Source organism: Grammomys surdaster, unplaced genomic scaffold, assembly GCF_004785775.1.
Source record: "Grammomys surdaster isolate TR1022 unplaced genomic scaffold, NIH_TR_1.0 126035, whole genome shotgun sequence".
Classification (NCBI taxonomy): Eukaryota; Metazoa; Chordata; class Mammalia; order Rodentia; family Muridae; genus Grammomys; species Grammomys surdaster.
Genome location: NW_021620848.1, coordinates 6488275 through 6508371, shown reverse-complemented (window position 1 = coordinate 6508371; position 20097 = coordinate 6488275). Strand labels below are relative to the sequence as shown.

The 20097-nt window shown below is 42.0% G+C and overlaps 1 protein-coding gene across 1 annotated transcript; it reads right to left on the bottom strand.

Moving 5' to 3' along the window:
• Nucleotides 1–354: 354 nt before the first annotated feature.
• On the bottom strand, nt 355–15849 carry LOC114610171 (N-acetyllactosaminide alpha-1,3-galactosyltransferase-like 1). Its single transcript, XM_028754646.1, has 6 exons — nt 15755–15849; nt 14409–14488; nt 13352–13387; nt 8080–8127; nt 1618–1755; nt 355–1173 (listed from the first exon to the last, which is right to left on the bottom strand). Exons 2-6 carry the CDS (start codon nt 14480–14482, stop codon nt 516–518), a joined length of 954 nt encoding a protein of 317 aa, XP_028610479.1. The 5' UTR covers nt 14483–14488; nt 15755–15849; the 3' UTR covers nt 355–515.
• Between the last annotated feature and the right edge of the window lie 4248 nt (nt 15850–20097).

Genomic DNA, 20097 nt, shown 5'->3' with positions numbered 1-20097 from the left:
GCACACAGTGCACAGACACACATTCAGGCAAAACACTCCCCAGATTAAGATATATTTTAAAAAATGAACTCAACATAATTGGCAATAAAAGCAAGATCTACATTTGAGGATGTCTTCAGCTCACCTGAGTTCAGTCACATCCTAGGCACACTGAATACTGATCAAGGAGATTGGCTCTAAAGAATATACTCTCCCCCCACCCCACCCCGCAAAAAAATGGGCAAGTCATGAATATTAGGCTTCTTGAGTATATCTATTTGACATGTGTATGACTTCTTCATAAAAAACTATACCTCCAAAATAACTTTCACAATATTAATAATGCATCCATAAAATGTCACACCACGTAAGTGTATCCATTTACTTTTGTTCAGACTAAGGAGAATTATAATTTCAAAGGCAATTTATTCTGAAAGATTACGCACTTTTGTAAGTTTCCCAGAGTTTTATTTGTGAGGAATTCCCTGGTATTTGCTTGTGATTTCATAAACCCCAAGGTACAGCAATCATGTGATTTATGGCTGCCATGCTATCTTAATGTGCTTGATTTCTGGAGGAGTTTTAAATCTTGGGTCCCAGTTGTACTCTGGTGATAATACCCTAGTGGGTTTATTGATAAAAAAATATTTATTTAGGTGTCTTTCAAATGTGCCATCAAGTTTATTTATGCTGTCATCTGTAATTCCCTTTATATATTGTTCAATAAGATCTAAGACATCTAGGGGTGTACCACCAACAATGGCACTGTGGTAATAGAAATCTCCCTCTTCAAAGGGGATGAAAGCTGTGGATTGAGTTCTTCTCTCATAAGGGAAATCTCTGGGCTTTTTAAAATACCACCATGCGTGGAGTTGAGCTACAGATCTTCCCAAGGTTTCTACTCCAAAGTTGTTCTTGAAGATCTGGTTCATAGCCATCATGAAGAGAAAGTTGACTTCATATTGTATATGTTGTATGATTTTGTTTCCCATGTTATTCATGTTTCTGAGATTACAGTCTTGATACATCTGTTTCTCAGGTAGCCTCCACGTTTTAAGTGTCCGAAGAGGACCCAACTCAAAGTATGGTAGTTTGTGCATGCCATCAGCCAAGATGTAGAAAATAACATTGTAGCCAACCATGAAGTGCTTATCCGCAGACATTATGAATCGTCTCAGGGACCCTCTTGTAAAGCTACGAAAAAGAAAGATAAACAAACACTTCACTAATTCCCAGGAGATGTGTGCCACTTAGCATGCCAATTAACACACAAGATATTGGTGTTTAAGAAGATAAAGAGAGAGTGGCTGTTCTGTACTTTCGGCTGTATTGGTTAGTGAACGACAAGCTGGTAAGCTTGGGAGCCTGAGAAAAGACATAAAGTTTGTTATGAAGAAAAGGAAAGAGTTGTAAGTGGGCAGTAATGAAAATGCTTGCACAAGTTCTAACATTCAGGTATTGCTGGATAAAACAAAAGAAAACAAAAAAAACAAATAAACAACCACTCTCCTTAGCTACACAGGGCAGAAAGAAGTAATGACAGACTCATTAGTAAGTAGAACTTTGGCTAGAGACAGTCCGTGGCTGCTCATCCTTATTTCTCCAAAATATAAAAGGACAACTACTAGCAATGCATACTTTCCAGTAGCAAAGACGGCCAAGCCTATGGTAATGTTCAGTCTCTTATAATATTGTTCTAGAACTTCTCTGTTATAAGTTCCTTCCCATAAGACCGGAGCGAGCCAACCAGTTGTTGCTATAACATCAGGACGTTTTCTGTTGAGCAAAAAGGAAAAAAACAAAACCCAGCAGATTATCTTACTGTGACAGTACAAGTTATGCAAGTGATAAGGTAATGGCTTTAGAATGCTTACTATGTTTTTAACTTCTACTTTTCCTTTCTTTTCCCCTACTGGAAGATCTAGAGCATTCCCTTTGTGGAACTGGGGATATGGCTCACCCAGTAAAGGTGCTTGCCACAGAAGCATGAGGACCCAAGTCTGGTTCTCTAAAACTCATGTCAAAAATTCTAGGCATGGTGCATAGCTAAAGGTAGAAATAGAAGGATCCTTCGGACTGACTCACTGAGAACCCAGACTAGCCCTCAGTGACCTTCATGTTCAGTGAGACCAAAATACAGTTAAAAACAGACTGAAGGAGACAATTGATATCAACCTCTGGCCTGCACATGCACATGCTCACACATGCACACACACATACACACACATGTACACACATGCACACACATGTAAACACATGGGCACACATGTAAACACATGGACACACATGCACACACGTACACACATGTACACACATGCACACACATGTAAACACATGTACACACATGTAAACACATGCACACACATGCACACTATGTGCTATTCCCTTTTCAATTTTTCCTTTATGCTTTAAGCGCATAGATGCAGTGTAGGAGAAAACAAGACCACTAAGACAAATAGAAAGCATTAGACTTGTTTCTGATGAATAACCTGATATTATTAGTGTTAGTGTAATAAATAATCTGACTGAAGTCAAGGCATTAAATCAAGCACATTAAGGTACATATCTCAGAAGGAGCTGAATATAGAAGGAGGTTGTAGATTTAAGTACAGATCTATATCTACACAAAGATACAAGTTGTCAATCCTTACCGGTGTATTAATAAGAGTGATAAAAATCACATAGTAACAAATTATTTTAAAGTGTACAATTACTATTTTAAGGATTAACCCATATATTTATTTTATATAGTTTTTTAAAGCCTCCCTGTACTGAAAATGTATAGGCATACACTTATATTTAAAACACAATTTTTAAACTACACTTTAAGACAGACTTACTGGGGTAGTGGAGGTGGCTCAGTTGGTAGAGCACCTGCCTAGCATGGTCTTACGTTAGATCTCCACTTGGGAGTCAGAGGCAAGTGGTTCAGGAGTTCAGACTCATCCTAGGCTACATAGTGAGTTCAAGGCCAATGTGAACTACATGAGACCCTGTCAAAAACCAAAGCAAAACAAACCATAAACCTGACCAATTACATTATTTTGTCACGTGATGAGACATAAATTAAGTTTGCTATATATTCAAATAAAATCTGTACTGAACATGAATTACACAATGCCTATTGTGGTTTTGTTTGTTTATCTTTTGTTTTCTGTCCTGGCAGTGTCGGTGTTTAAACCCCGGTCTTTGTGTATCCTAGCTAAGTGTTCTACCATTGAGCTACCCAACCTCCGATCTGTTTGAGACAATGAAACACTTTCAAGATTACTGGTTTTTCTCAATAAAGCAGGCTGATAATTTTTTTTTGGCCTGAATGGAAGAAAAAGATCCTTTTAAAGATCCATGTTAAGAAATTGGTGGGTCTGCCAAGCAGTGGTGGCACACGCCTTTAATCTTAGCATTTGGGAGGCAGAGGCCGAGGATTTCTGAGTTCGAGGCCAGCCTGGTCTACAGAGTGAGTTCCAGGACAGTCAGGGCTACACAGAGAAACCCTGTCTCGAAAAACCAAAAAAAAAAAAGGAAAAAGAAATTGGTGGACGTGTATTACATGTAGCTTTTGCTCCCCTGCCTGAGCTTCAGGAACAGACCACATTCTAGCCCCCACTCAGAGTATATTGGATCCAAGGATGAAATCAGAGACACACACAGTTGTTCAAATGCTAGATCATAGCTTAGATGGGGTAGCAAAGCTACATGCAATTGATAGCACCCAACATGGGTCAAGAACCCACTATTAATGTAGGAATTCTTGGATGGATCACACACACACACACACACACACACACACACAGAGTGATAGAACTCTAGGAAGAGGGGAGAATGGGTTTCTCAGCAAGCAGAGTAGTGAGTCACATGGTGGCTCCAGTGAGCAGGGAAACTTGAACAAAGCAACACAGGGAGAGCCTCAGCTCATAGACGGTGGGATCCCCTGCCATAAAGAGACAGATGCAAGGGGGTGGGGGAGACAGACAGACAGACAGACAGACAGAGAGTTCACCATGCTTCTGAGGGAGAAAAGGTGACCAGCCACGTGAGATCTCAGATGGAGTGGCCACACAGGCCACCCCTGCAGGCGGGCAGTCAGGGATGTTTAGCTGGGATTAGATGGAATTGAGCAACTGAAGTTGAGGGCAGGTGGAGAGGTGCAAAGCAAAACACAATGATAAGGGCACGCTTTTCCAGGCAGGAGCTAAGTAGCACCCAGCAATTGTGCCAAAAGGCAAGTTGAATTTGAACAACTGTGTGTGTCTGTATTTTTCATCTGAGGATCCAGTGTTCTCTGGGTGGGGGCTGGTAGTGTGGTCCTTTCTGGGAGCTTTGGTGGGGTAGCAAAGCTACATGCAACAGGTGTTGGAGACCACTCAGTGAGAAACTTCTTGCTGTCTAAGGACAGGAATTCAACCCCCAACACCCAAGTGATGGCTTCACGGTGATGCTTTTGCAGAGGACCCTGGGTAAATTCCCAGCACCCACATATAATGTCTCATAACCACCTATAGCTCCAATTCCAGGGGATTACCATCTACTGGTTTTTGTGAGTTCCTGCACACACAAACTCATGCATACAAGTTCATGATGTGTGTGTGTGTGCTTGTGTGTGTGTGTGTGTGTGTATGTATGGGGCATTGTGATGTATGCCTGTAATTCCAGCAGTGGAAAAGGGAAACAGGAGCACCCTAGGGGGTGTAGGGGCCAGCCAGCCTAGACAGGTTCAATCAGAAAATATGACTTAAAATATAAGGTAGAAAGTGATACAGGAAGATATCCAGTGTCACTGGCCCACACACACATGCATTCCCACGAGCATACATACACACTCACAAAAAATAAATTTAGGTGCTGAAGAGATAGATCAGTGGTTAAGAGTGTGTACTGCTTTTGCGGAAGACTCAAATTTGATTACCAGAACCCATGTGGACTTTCTAAGAACAGCCTGTAACTCTATCTGCAGAGGTTCCAACAGCCCGTCTACTCTTCTGCAGGCATGTACACTCATGTGAACACACTCACACACACATATACACATGATTAAAACTAAAGTGTTAACGCTTTAAAATACAACATTGTTTAACAGAAGATTAAAGAGAAGACAAAGAGGTACACCTTAAGGGTCCTTAAATATGAAACCCTTCCTCTGAGAGGGAGTGCTGGTCAGAGGATGTACTATACAAAGGAGGCTCAGTATGCTAGCAAGTAACAGGAACAGTCAGGATGCCATCATGATAGCTTTGCCTCTCAACTCTGGTTCTGCCTTAGCCTGTGCAGAGTGGCCCCCAGCATAGGAATGGAGATTATGTGTGGCTAAACAATATGACCATCCCTTACATGAAGCTAGGCAGGCACTGAGTGTCCAGTGTCATACACAGTGCCTAGCTGAGAAGCCAGTGAATTTTATGATGAAGTGTGTCACAGTTGGCTTATTTCCATCACAGCCTCTGTCCTTACTATGTGTCTGTCCAGAAGCAGCTAGCCTACCAGAAAGTGGGAGAATCAACAAAAGTCTCCATTTCATTGCAAATGAGAGCTGAGTCTCTGCAGGGTTGAGGTCCTGTCTCTAGGATGCTCTGAATCAATGATTTTTTTTTTCTGGTGACATGTTTCCCAAAGTTGAAATACATAGTCCATAAGGGTAGGTGGATGTGGGAAAGAGTCTACTCTTCATTACATTAGATAATTCATTTACAGAGTGTTTGATTAGCATGTTTATGACCGAAGATTCCATGGGTTGGGAGATACTAGTTCACAAGGGAGGAATCCCTTCCTCGGGGAATAAAGTCATAAAGTCATGGTCCATAAAACCACTTCCAGGTCACTGGAGTTTTATTAAATGTTGAATTGAAAGGTAAAAGTATCAATATACTGGCTGGGTAAATGATTCTCATTACCAAGGAGATACAAGTTGCTACTGCAAAAATGACAGCAAGGAGAACTGCCTTCCAAAGAACTCTCTGGGATACTCTCCACTACTCTCCTGTCCAGGAATAACAGTCCTTGGGAAATTGTGGCACCACTGAGGGACTTGGGGTCATCAGGAAAAGAGGAGATCAGAGGCCAGTAGTGTATCAGTAGTGGATAAAGAAGCCATGGATGTGATTATTATCTACCTCCACTTAGTATCTGTCTCCCCAGCAGCTTTCACCATAGGACTGTAACAATGATTTATTGTGTACATTACTTTGTTTCCTCCTCTTTCTCTGCTACTTTGTAGGGTAAGTGTTGGGGGTGGCTAATGTCATCGAGTGATGATACTGTTATCCTAGTGTGGTGATACAGTTGATGGAACTTTTATGTTTAGCCTGTCTGGGGACATGAGCTTTTTCCTGGAAATGAAGGTCTTAGGAAACAGTACTGGTCTGTAGAAGGCCTGAGTTGTGCTATTTTCCATGTATCTTCTTATCCATCCGCATCTCTTCTCTGCTTTGGGAGTAGATTGGTCACCCAAAGTCCTTTGATCTATGACTTCTAGAAGGTTCTGCAAATGAGAAGTACCAGTGAAAACTCAAGAGAGTACACAAGGAGAGAGGTCAGGCTATCTGTTTTCTTCTCTTGCAGTTTTGTTGAGTAGCGATGCCCCTCTGTGATTACAACTTTGATGGATGTCTCCTCTTTCACAGCCCTGGTGATCTCTTATAAACCATGACTCTGCTTGCTTCTCTGGGGCTAGGCATGGTCACAGCCAATAATGAAATTCTGATATTACAAAACTAACATCAAGTAAGTATGTAAAATAAGTAAAATATTGCTAATATTTACCTACTATAGATTGGGAAAAACAGTATAATAATCAAATATAATTGAGTAACCTAAATCAAAGATTAAATTTTGCATCATTTATTTATTTATTTATAAAGATCTTCTTTATTTTATGTACGTGAATACACTGTTGCTGTCTTCAGATACACAGAAGAGGGAATCAGATCCCATTACAGATGCTTGCGAGTCACCATGTGGTTGCTCGGAATTGAACTCAGGACTGCTGGAAATGCTCTTAACTGCTGAGCCATTTCTCTAGCCCCTAGTTATTTATTTTTAAAGACTTATTTATTTTTCATTTTCTAAGTGTGCTTCATCTGCATGTATGCATGTTTACCACCTGTATGCCTGGTACCCAATGAGGCCAAAAGACAGCATGGGATCCCCTAGAACTGGAGTTATATAAATTGTGGGCTGGGTCCTGGGTCCTCTGCAAGAGCAACATGCACTATTAACTGCTCTAGTCCCTATTTATTTGTATTTACTTTTACTTCTGTACATGTGTGTGTTGTACATGTACATGTTTACATATATGTGGGCATATGTCTGTGCATGTACATGGAGATGCTAGAGATTGGCATGGGGTATCTCTCATAATTGCCCTCCAGCTTCTATATTGAGGCTGTCTCTCGCTGGAATCCAGAGTTTACCAGTTAGGCTAGCTAGCCAATTGACTCCGGGGATCCTCTGTCTCCACTTCCTGAGCACAGGGAGAACAGGCTGGTTACCATGTATACCCAGCGTTTATGTGAGTGCTAAAGACCCAAACTCTGGTCCTCAGGCATACGCAGCATCCATTTTACCACACAGAGCCAACTTCCCAGGCCTTAAAGTCTGAAGTCTTTAAACCAATGACTTCACGTTAGAAATCTATACTCTTACTTTATAAACATGTTTATACTGTATAAAGATAAAGCCAAATATTGTACAACCATTACAGAAGAATAATGATCTCCCTTGAGTGTCAATGGCAAGTGGACATAGTAAGAAGAAATGACAGTAGCATAATATATACTTATGTAGAAATGTCACAGTGAAACATTCATTTGTATAATTAATATGCAAATTATAGTGATCATAAACTAAAATTTAGAGGAGTCAATATTGGTATTTTTAGGTTGTACTTAAAGACATTTTCTCCCTAATAATACCAGGAATATTAAACCAGATTGAATATGACAGCTTTCTTAATACACACCTTAACTGCATGATTCTTGAAAAATAGACACCATAAGCATGAAAAAAAAAAAAAACTTAAAAGTAAAAAGTCTTAGAAACAAGCTGGTTCTGGGTAACAGGATAACATTCTCTTTAAATTGAGTTACATTGTTATTTTGTTCTTACTTTGGATTAAACCAGGCGGACAGCTGAGGTTCTTCCAAATGATCTTTCCTAGGTACAAAGAGAAGACTCACCTCAGGGGTCATCTACTCAATGAGTATTTGCTGAATCTATGATACCATGGACATAGTTTGGTGCGAACAAACAGAAATAGAAAATCTTATCAATAGTATCAAATGGAGATCGAAATAACTCAATGGATGGGCTCAACAATAGAGGGGGGAGGGGTGGGGATAGAAATAACTCAGCAGGTGGGTTTAACAACAGAGGGGGGAGGATGAAGAAAAGACTCAAGCAGGATACAAGGTAACAGAAACCACTCAATATGGACAACTTAGACAAAAGCTAAAAACAACAAAAGAGAAGTTTGAAGAATTGAGGGGGGTCATAACAACTGGCAACATTCTTGTGACTGGAGTCTCAAAAGAGAGGAGAGGAAGAGTGCTGCTGAAACAGTATGTGCTGGAACATTTCTTGTGGTTACCATGATGATCATCATCATTTTGGGTGTTGTGCCTTTTTAAAGAATAAATTTGTTTGCTTTAAGTCTCCACTGAAGTTTTCCCTCTCTCCTCTCCTCCCAATCTTCCCCACCATCTGCCTTCCTTCCTCCACATCCACTTTCTCTTTAGAGGCCTCCCGTGCATATCAACTGGCCTTGTATAACAAGTTGCAGTTAAGACTAGGCTCCTCCTTTTCTATTGAGGCTAGAAGAGGCAGCCCAGTATGGGGAAGGGTCTCAAAGGTAGGCAACAGAGTCAGACACAGCCCCTCGCTCCCATTCTTAGAAGTGACCAAGCTACACAACTGTCACATCTGTCCAGAAGGTCTAAGTCAGTCCCATGCATACTTCCTAATTGGCAGTTCAGTCTCTGTGAACCCCTATGGGTCCAGGTTAGTCCAATAGGTTTTCTTGTGGTGGCCTTGGCCTGTCTGGCTCCTGCAATCCTTCCTCATCTCCTTCAGCAGGATTCCCCAACTGTTTGACTGTGGGTCTCTTTATCTGTTTCCATCAGCTCCTGGGTGAAACTTCTCTGCCGACAGCTATGCTAGGCTCCTGTCTGCAAGGATAGCAGAGTATCATTAACAGTGTTAGGGGTGGGCTTCCTCTAGCATCATTGGTTGGCCATTCCCTCAGTTTCTGCTCCATCTTTACTCCTGCATATCTTGTAGACAGAACAAATTGTAGGTCAAAGGTTTTGTGGCTGAGTTGGTGTCTCAATCTTTCCATTGGAAGTCCTGCCTGGTTACAGGAGATGGTGGGTTCAGGCTCCATATTCCCATTGCTATGAGTCTTTGCTCAGGTCACTCTCATAGATTCCTCAGAGTTTCCATTGCCCTAGGTTTCTAGCTCCTCCCAGAGATGCCCCCTCCCCACTCCAGTTGTCTTTCCCAGTATTCTCTCCCTCTGTCCTTCTCTCACATGATCCTTCCCTGTTCCCATCCCCATTCCACCCCCATCCAGTACTGCCCCATCCACCCATGCTGTCTATTCTATTTCCCCTTCTCAGTGAGATTCACATGTCCCCTCTTGAGGCCTCCTTGTTATTTAGCATCTTTGGGTCTGGATTGTAGCATGGTTATCCTTTACTGCTAATAACCACTTTAAGTGAGTACATACTATGTCTTTCTGGGTCTGGGTTACCTCACTCAGGATGGTCTTTTCTAGTTCCATCCATTAGCCTGCAAATTTTATGATGTCATTGTTTTTAACAGCTGAGTAAGAATTTATTGTGTAAAATGTACCACATTTTCTTTATCCATTCTGTAGTTGAGGGACATCTGTGTTGTTTCTAGTTTCTGGCTATTATGAATAAAGCTGCTATGAACATTGTGGGGCAAGTGTTCTTGCAGGATGGTGGAGCATCCTTTGGGTATATACCAGGAGTCGCATAGCTGGGTCTTGAGGTAGATCAATACCCAATTTTCTGAGAAACCACCATTTTGATTTCCAAAGTGACTGTACAAATTTCCACTCTCACAAGCAGTAGAGGAGTGTCCCCTTGCTCCACGTCCTCGCCAGCATGAGCTGTCTGTTGCTTGAGGATTTTTTTTAAGCTTAGCCAGAAGTGAGGTAGAATCTCAGAGTCATTTTGATTTGTGCTTTCCTGATGACTAAGGATGTTGACCATTTCTCTAAGAACTTCTCAGCCATTAGAAATTCCTCTGTTGAGAAGTCTCTGTTTAGATCTGTAGCCCATTTTTAAAATGGGTTGTTTGTTGATGTCTGGATTCTTGAGTTCTTTATTTATTTTGTATATTAGCCCTCTGTCAGATGTAGGGTTGGTGAAGAACTTTTCCCACTCGATAGGCTGCTGCTGTTTTGGTGTTTTGACGGTGTCCTTTGCCTTACAGAAGTTTTTCAGTTTCATGAGGTCCCATTTATTAATTGTTGGTCTTAGAGCCTGAGCCATTGGTGTTTTCTATTCAGGAAGTTGTCTCCTGTGCCAGTGCATTCAAGGCTATTCTCCACTTTTTTTTCTATCATATTTAGATTATCTGGCTTTACGTTGAGGGCTTTGATCCACTTGAAGTTGAGTTTTGTGCAGGGTGATAGATATGGAACTATTTGTATTCTTCTACATCACACAAGCCAAAGTCATCTAGTGGAGGGACCCTAAATTTTAAAAATGTGTCCAAAAGATTGGGCTGCAGGCAAGACTGTAGAGCATTTTCTTAATGACTGGTGTGGGAAGGCCCCGCCCATTGTGGGTGGGGCTGTGTCTGGGCTGATGGTCCTGAGTTCTATAAGAAAAGCAGTCTGAGCAGGCCATAGTAAGCAAGCCAGCAATCAGCACCCCTCCATGACCTCTTCATCAGCCCCTCCTTCAGTTTCTTGCCCTGTTTAAGTTCCTATCCTGTCTTCTTTCAGTGTTGAACAATGCTGTGGAAGTATACACCAAATAAACCCTTTCCAAGTTGCTTTTGGTCATGGTGTTTCATCACAGCAATAGTAACCCTGAAACACAGTACTTAGGGGCTGGAGAGATGGCTTAGAGGTTAAGAGCACTGGCTGCTCTTCCAGAGGCCCTGAGCTCAATTCTCAGCAACCACATGGTGGCTCACAACCATCTGTAATGGGATCTGATGCCCTCCTCTGACATACAGGTATGCATGCAAATAGAACACTCATATATAAAATAAATAAATCTCAAAAACAAAAGCAATAACCAAAAGCTTCCCAAATATGCCAAAAGAGAAAGAGGTTTAAGAATCTAATTGAGCTACAAACAGGATCAATTTATGAAAGCTAAAGGAAAACATCTCAAAAAGAAACCAGAGAGATGATCCTTTACCTGTTGAAGACAAAAATTCAACAAGTGAGTTTATCATCAGGAACCATGGAGCACAGTATTTTCCAGCCCACTGAAAAAATTTATTAAAAAAAAAAAAAGCCTGTTAACTAAAATGAAGTGGAAATTTCTGGTTTCTTTAGTGACTCACTTGTGTCATGTGATTTTTTTTTTTTTAATGGAAACTGTCTTATAATAGGATGTCTTTGCTGAAGCAAACACATGGGGGGGATGTTTTGTTGAAAACAGACACGTGGTGTTTTTCTGGAAGCTGCCTGGGGAAAGGGCCTGTGATGTTTTGCTGGAGTGGACGCTTGATAACACATAATGTTTGGAAATGGATAAATATAACCCAATGGACAGTGGATGATGCTGTGTGGTATTGGTTTGCCTTGCCGCTTTTTGCTGATCAACGTTTGTCATGACTTTGTAGAGAAAAAAAAGCACCATAGAACTTCTGGTGATGTTGTAGCAGCTTCTTGACACTTCCAAGTATTCAAGTTGATTGACAGAGCCTGGAAGTTTCTTCTGGATAGAACTGCCATTGCTGATTCGTGAATGGTGTTTGCCAGTGGATCCAGCTACTATGTGTGAACTGAAGTGTGATATACTGACAACGAAGACTGGATTCACCCCAAAGAACAATTTCTAAACAGGTCCACGTACTTCTTTATCGTTTTAACCTTTCCTTTCCACTACCTCTGGTGAGTGGTGGTCTAGAAGGGAGGTTAAGGAATTTAAGTACCCTTCTTAAGCTAGGTTTGATAAATATAAGTCTACACTAAAAATCTGTTAGATAAATTTTGCTCTGTTCATGTATGAAATAGTACATATCAGTAAAACTGTCTGGAATATTAGTAAACACAATGTACTTGGCTGTCAAGGGCAACTTGCTGAGTGACAACAGCTCTTATCAGTGGGTTAAATATTTTATGCCCCTGTTTATAAAAGTCTCAAGACAAAATGATAGAGATGGGAAATGATTAGAAGTGGGATAAAGTAGGTTATAGAACAAGGTGTATCGCATGGTGCCAAACAGGATAGTTTGGGCTGTAATGGAAAAGTAGTGTATGTTGATAGGTGTTGTGGTCGTATAAATATTGACATATGATAAAAAGGCAAAATTATATAGGCATCTTGTCAGTTTCCTGACTTTTGGTACAGTCATCTGAGCTGTAACATTGGAAAACACCAGATGAATGTCAGGTGAAAGGTACACGTGATTCCTGTGCAGTTTCCTGTGAGTGATAATTATTTTGAAATACAGTGGAAGGTAATAAAAGTGCATCTCTTAATTTTCAGAAGTATCTTTAGCCAAAGATATTTCACTGTGTGGTCCCTGATGCTCTTTCTACATCCAAATTATCTGTGCCTGAAGTCATTAAACGGTGTAGTGACAGAGAAGTTTGCTTTGGTTTATGGGGGGTTTGTTTTGTTTTGTTTTACATCAAGTTAACTGTCAACATTTTTTAGCAATTTTGTCTTGAGATTATTTTCCTTTATTGAAAATAGATTTTTAGGGTGTTTTGGTGGTGCACACCTTTAATTCCAGCACTTAGGAGGCAGAAACAGGTGGACCTCTGAGTTCGAGGCCATCCTGCTCTACAGAGTGAGTTCCAGGACAGCCAAGGCTACACAGAGAAAGCCTGTCTAGAAAAACCAAAACCAAACAAACACCCTGACCCCCGCTCCCAAAATAGATTTTTCCAACAATGTATTCTGACTACAGCTTCCTTTCTCATAACTCCTCTGAGTTCCTCCCATTAGTGTTGACATCTTTTCTGTCTCTGGTTAGAAAACCGATAGACATGTAAAGAACAGTGGTAAGATAAAACCCAAAGCAGTCGCTGTCCTGAACAGGGATGCTTCATTGACGTCGATGGCCAAAGCACACTTCTCAGTACAGCGTGTCTACCAGAAACCCATTTGCTGTAAGCCCTTTCCCTCCGCAGTTCTAGAACACTCACAGGACAGACCCTTACCAGCAGGCGTATATCTTCTGTAGGTGATCCTTTGTTCTTTAAGGGGAAAAAAAAGTCGATTTAGCTTTAAATTTGAAGAAAAAATGTTTATTAATAATAAAAATGGCAAACAAAACACAACAAAACAGCCAAACTCTACAGTTGAAGTTCCTCTTCCATCTATTTGTATACACTAAACACTCTGCCTGACTTAAGGTTGTAGCCTTGAAATACGTGTCAAAGTAGGCCTGCCAGTAGTGGCCCAAGTGTTAAGACTTTAATGTCAGGCTGTGAATCTCCTTTATTAAAATACAGTAACTCTGGAAGGCAAATAAATGTAGCCTAGGATACCAAAGAATAGGGTTAACCTTAAAGACATTATGTCCCACCCTCCACCCCTACCCCCGACCCCACCCCCGAACTTAGAGATCTGCCTGCCTCTGCTCCTGAGTGCTGGCCAGGATTTGAGGTGGGCTCAGAAAACATTGTTATAAATGAGTGCCTTAAGACTAAAATGGGAAGCTGGAGAGCTGGCTCAGCAGTTAAGAATGCTGGCTGCTCTTGCCAAGGACTTGGGTTTTGGTTCTCAGCATCCACATGGTGGCTCACAACCCTCTGTAAAGGGATCCGGCTCCTTCTTCTTGCCTCTCCTGCCACTGTATGCACATGGCGCATAAACATATATGCAGGCACTCACAAATAAACATGAAACAGAATTTTAAAAATTTAAGATTAAAATCAGAGAGGAGCTCCCTACGGCCCTTTCACCGCCTCATGTCCTAGTAGCATCGCTACACAGCACCCTGGAAACGCAGGAAATAGGCCATTTCTTTCCACCTAGAATGTTAAGCTCCACAAGACAAGGGGCATTAGGTCGCTGTGTTGCTCAGCACCAGCTGGCACAAGGCTTATCTAGCACCAAGAAATTGATCAATAATTCTTGAAAGCTTTAAAAAAAATGAGAGTTGAGGTGTATGCTCACCATCGGAGAGTGCTTTAATGTCTTTGTGTAAAAGTCCAGCATTTTAGGTCAGCTGTGTCAATCAGCAACTGTGATACATCAGGGTTACATATTTACCTTGAGTAGCGCTGAGTTAGTGCCAGCAATACAGCAAACAGAATTAGCAACAGTGTTTCTTTTTTATACTGCATTCCTTCCTAGAGAGAGGAAGTCAGGGGAGATTTCAGTTAAAGGTTCAAAAAACTTTCTTTAGTGTCTTCAAACACTAAAGTGAATTGTAGAAATTGGGCCACCAACTTCATGTCTAATTCCAGATTGTTCTACAGTCAAACAAAGTGTATCACAAAGATAGTAAAGCCAATAATTGACTCAAAGACCTCAGAACTGATAGCCATAAAATATATATACACTGTCTCGCAGGCATACAAAGGCATTAAGCATTTTGAGTATACAGGGGCAATAGTAGATATCTACACACAAACTGGGTTTTGGCATGCATCAGTCAAAAGCAGGTCTTGTCTTGACTTTGGGTACAGGAGGAACACAGAGGATTACTTTTCTTTTTTCTTTTTTCTTTTCTTTCTTTTTTCTTTTCTTTTATTTCTTTCTTTTTTTTTTTTGGTTTTTTTCGAGACAGGGTTTCTCTGTGTAGCCCTGGCTGTCCTGAAACTCACTCTGTAGACCAGGCTGGCCTTGAACTCAGAAATCCGCCTGTCTCTGCCTCCAGAGGTTTACTTTTCTTGAACATATATTTAATGATAAAGAAGTTTTAGGTGTGTACCTATTAATGCAGCAGCCACCAGCCACATGAGTTGTGAGCATATGAACCACTCATGCTCCAAAACGTGGAGTTTGAAAACTGAGTATGACAAGGAAGAATATGCAGGGGGTGGAGGAGGGGGGAGGTTCTCTGTCAGTTCAAGGCCAGTCTGGTGTATATAGTGAGATCTAGGACAGCCAGGGAGGGAGGGAGGGAGAGAGAGAGAGAGAGAATTTTAAGATATTTGATTTTTTAAGTATTAATTGAAATTTTGGAAACATGAGTTAAAGAAAATATTTGAGTAAAGTTTCATCTGTTTATTTTTGCCTCTTTCTAATGTGTCCCCTCGAATATTTAAGGTGAATGTGGCTCATATTTCTATTGGAAAATTCTGCAAATACCACCATACCAGGTTGTAGTTGGATACAACCTCTATGCCCCAAGAACATTGTGAAATATTCACTATTTAAATTCAGGATCCTTTGGAAGAAAGTTTGAGTGAAGTAAGACTGTGGCTCATTTAGCCAGGTTATTTCCTGTTCATGTGACCTTAATGACATTATCTCAAAAGTCAAGAACACCTTGATACTCATTGTTTTGAATAAAATAGTTTTTAGGTCAAAGTTTGGGATTGATAGCCAACTATGATTTTTATCATAATAATCCAAAAGTTTATCCCTCTCTTTCTAATGAGTCAGTTTACCTTTAGTCTGGATAATGTAAAGAGGAATGACAGGAGAAGAAGATGCCAGCTCAGGTACTGTGTGGTATCCTTCTGTTGCCGGAGTTTTCTCTCCTGGTGACGTCACCGAATTCTTTTGAGAATGGAAACGTTGGAAGCTGCTGCCACAGTGACACCTGAGGTAACACCTTGTTCTATGGCTGTCAGAAACAGAACTTTGTCTAATCTGTAACCCTTTAAAAAGTTGGTTTTTTTTTAAATCTGATTTGAGTTTTCTTTGTTTTCTTATCTTTTTTCCATAGTATTTTTATTGATTATTTGGTAATTTCACATCATGCATCCCATCACACTTGCTTCCCAGTCCTCCCAGGTCCACCCTTTACCCTTGTGACCTCCCCACCAAAAAGAATGAGGACGAGGAGGAGGAAGAGGGGGAGAGGGAGGAGGAGGGGGAGGGAGAGAAGGAGGAGGAGGAGGGGGAGGAAAAGGAGGAGGGGGAGGAAGAAGAGGAGGAGGAAGAGGATAGGGAGGGGGAGGGGGAGGAGAAGGAGGAGGGGAGGAGAAGAAGGAGGGGGAGGGGGAGGAGAAGGAGGGGAAGGGGGAAGAGGAGGAAGAGGAGGAGGAGGAGGAGGAGGAGGAGGAGGAGGAGGAGGAGGAGATCACAAGTCCAGTCTGTATGGTCTATACCTCTCCGGAGTGTGACCAAACTCCCAGTAACCAGCCCCTTAAAAAAAAAGTCCTCCCCCACCTCTGTCCCCCTCCAGAATCCCTTAGTTGTAGAGAGCTATACTTCAGCATCCTTAATACAATTTTTAATAGTTCTTTGATGATTTCTTATCTAGACTGTTAAGTTTTTCAGGGGTGGGTGGGGTAGGGGTAAGGGCTGTCACTGAAGCCTTCTATGATCCTCTTTCTCAACTGTGAGTCTGAAGTCATTGATGCCCCTGAAAAAGTACCTTCCTTGCCCTTTACAGTCATTGGGAGGTCAGACAATGACATCCACATGGTGTCAGCACAAGCCACGGATCTCAGCATGGCCGCCAGTGGCAGTACTGACTGTGGACATCAGCACAACCCTCTACCACTGCACAGGCCACAGACACCATCATAGCTCTTGGTGGCAATATGAATGAAGATCTTGTAAAATAATTGGATCTAATGTACCATTAAGTGGCCATTTAGAGCCATTGTCTAATGGGTACTGAATCCAGATCTTATTGCAGAAGTGTTCTAGCTTTGATAGCCTCATGTCGGGCATTAACTTTAGAGATTTGAGATTTTCCAGGAGACATCCCAGTGGGGAGCCTGAAGACACAGTTGAAGACGAGGCACACACTGGGTGACGGGGATGCTATTGAACTAGTCCCAAGAAAGTTCAACAATGAATACAAGGCAAACTAAATGTCCAGGTTATCACATGGACCATCTGGGCCCTATACAGTGAGTCCCAGACTCATCTTTAGAAAGTATTTCTACCTAGACCTAGGACTTTCTGAATGGCTGCAAGTGCCTGGGGTGGGGGTGGGGGGCAGGGGAGAGTGGTATTATTAACCACTTTCAAGAGGGAAAGTCACTCAAGGTTCAAAGTCTTATTTTGCTAGGAGGCTGATCATAGTTAGGGACCATGGCTGTGAAAGGCCACCCCTTAGCCCATAGAGGCTGACCAGGCCTGTCTGGGAAATCGGGACCCTCCTCGCCGACTGGAGGGGAAACCTTACCAATCTGCCGATGCTTGTTCGAGAATTTTAGCAGTCTGGGAGCAGAAAAAGTACAACTATATTGTAGGTGGGCCCATCTGAATGAGGTTCAGCCCATGGAGCTTAACCCACGTGGCAGAAGCTAGCCCACATGGTGGACCTTGCTGGCAGCAGCTCACAGTAGTAGAAGTCTGTATGTCCTGTGGTGGCAACAGCAGAAGCAGCTCGTGTGGTGGAAGTCTGTGAGTACCACAGCACCAGGTAGTAGTCTGTAGCTTTGATGGCAGAAATCCACGTGGCAGCTTGGTGACTGCAGCAGAGGCAGCTGGAGCGGGAATTGTAGCTGCAGTCGAAATCCACGAGGTGCAGTGGCGGCAGCAGTGTACTGATCCATGTGGCAGTGGTTGCCGTGTTTGATCGGGTCATCGGGACTCTGCAGTACGCCAGGATCTAGCGACTCCCAGGTTTCCGGTGCCTCTTTTCTCTTCAAACTGTGCATTCTGTGTTTCCCCCTTGCCCCACTTGCTGCTTTTCATTGTAGATCTGGAGAAGAGTGACCACTAGTAACCAGGTGACACAGACAACACCAGGCTGTCTTGAAAGCTCCTCCGCCAAGGCCAATAATCCTAATCCTTTCCAATAGTGCCACTCCCTGGTAACCAAGCATTCAGATCTATGAGCCTAAGAGGAACATTCTCAGCTAAGCCACCACAACATACATCAGTTTGAGCATTCTGAGTTTGTGACAATCAAAGCATTGTGAGGTAAGATTGTAATGTTGTGTCACAGTGTTAGACTTAAGTGTGGGAGCCATTCCCGTTACTTTCCTAATGCTATGAAGAGACACCATTCCCAAGGGGACACCCTCTGCTGGCCTCCATTGACAACGCCTACACATAGTGCACATGCATACACGCTGGCAAACACTCATACACATAAACAAAAAACTGAAAGCCCATAAATGTCAGATGCTTATATTCTGGCTTTTATAACATGTCCATTAGATATTGTGCATCTATCCAGGGTTTGTTTTGTTTGTTTGTCTGTTTTGAGACTGGGCCTCACAAAGTGGCTCAGGCTAGCCTTGAACTTGAAATCCCCAAGTTCTGAGATGACAGGGTATGAGCCATCATGCTGGGAGTGTTGGCTGGTTCTGTGTCAACTTCACACAAGCTTGTTAGGGTTAGGATGTGAGTGTGTGTCAGAGGCTAGATTCTCTAGTGTTTTCATGCCTCTGCCATGCTGACTGGAAGGATTCTCACTGGTACGTCTTCCACTGTGCTTGGTTAGCACCTATCCAGACAGCACAAGCTGTTCGTCCATAACTAACACTGGCTGAGAAGGAGGACTGAAAATTTCCTCCTGACTACTGTGCTAGATTATAGATAATCAATCATTAAATCCTTTCAAATTTACCTGTTCATAAGTGAATCTGTGTTTAAGTGAGTTAGAACATTTCAGTGCCCTGACAAATTGAAGCTTTGGTGCCAGAAGGGGAGTTGTAGGTGGCGAAGAGATAAAACTGCTTGTCAGGTCTTGTTTATGTCTAGATGTAACTAAAATATAAAAGCAACATATTAGCATTCAGAAACAGGTATCTACCACCCCATAGAATACAGCAGAAAACAGCTGATTAAATTATCTTCTTAAAGCTAGATGTGGTGGCTCACACCTGTAATCCCAGCACTTGCAAGGCTGAGGCAGGAGGATTGCTTCCGTAATTTAAGGCAAGCCTGGGAAACAAAAATGAGTTGCAGGCTAGTCTGGCTACAGAGTAAGATGAGAGAGAGAGAGAGAGAGAGAGAGAGAGAGAGAGAGAGAGAGAGAGAATGAAAATGATTAGGGCATAATGGTGATGACCACTCCTCATGTAACATTTTGCATGTTTCAAGCACTGCTGTCATCACTATATTATCTTATTTAGTGAAATAGATAGCATAAAGAAAGCAAGGATCAGGGCTGGACAGATGGATCAACAGTTAAGAGCACTTGTTTTTCCAGACGACCCAGAGGACATGGTAGCTAATAACTGAATTCCAGTTCCAAAGGATCCTGCGCCCTCTTCTGGCCTCTGAGGGCACTGCATGCACATGACACATGCAGGCAAAATGCTTATAGACATAAAATAAGAATTAATCTTTTAGAAAAGTAAACAAAAATAGGCTGGCAGTTTAAATGTTCTGTCTAACTACACTGGAGAGCTTAAAAAAAGAATCAAGGCTGAAGGGAAGTCACTTTGAGAGTCTAGCTTGCACTGGACAGCTTTGGTCCATAGGACAATGAGTTATCACTGGTGGTCCTAGATTTTGAGCCTTCTGTGCCTTCTAACTCCGTGGACCAGCACAACTTCAGTTTCTTTGTTATTACATTTAAATCTGTAATAGTTTCATCTTTGTAAACTTAACCTAGAAACCCCTTGTTTTAAATACCCAGATGTCATTATTATATTCTGAATAATATAGGTCCTAATATTATTTTATTAAAACGGAGTCCTGGATATTCCCTTCCCCTTCCACTGTATTAAAAATTAGACATGGTGTGTTGAGACAGCCCAGTGGGTAAAGATGCCTGCTACACAAAGCTGACAACCTGAGTTTGATCCTGGAATTCACTGTGGAAGGAGAGACCTGACTTCTATACTCACCGACATTGCATCCCAGTCTCTCT

Bases quoted from the DNA above. Each gene is read 5' to 3' on its own strand.
- LOC114610171 (XM_028754646.1), bottom strand. From the start codon at position 14,482: ATGCAGTATAAAAAAGAAACACTGTTGCTAATTCTGTTTGCTGTATTG. The intron at 8,128-13,351 runs GTAAGGGTCTGT...CTTTGTACCTAG, and splicing joins CAGAAGATATACGCCTGCTG to GAAAGATCATTTGGAAGAAC. The intron at 1,756-8,079 runs GTAAGAACAAAA...TTTGCTCAACAG, and splicing joins TCCGCCTGGTTTAATCCAAA to AAAACGTCCTGATGTTATAG.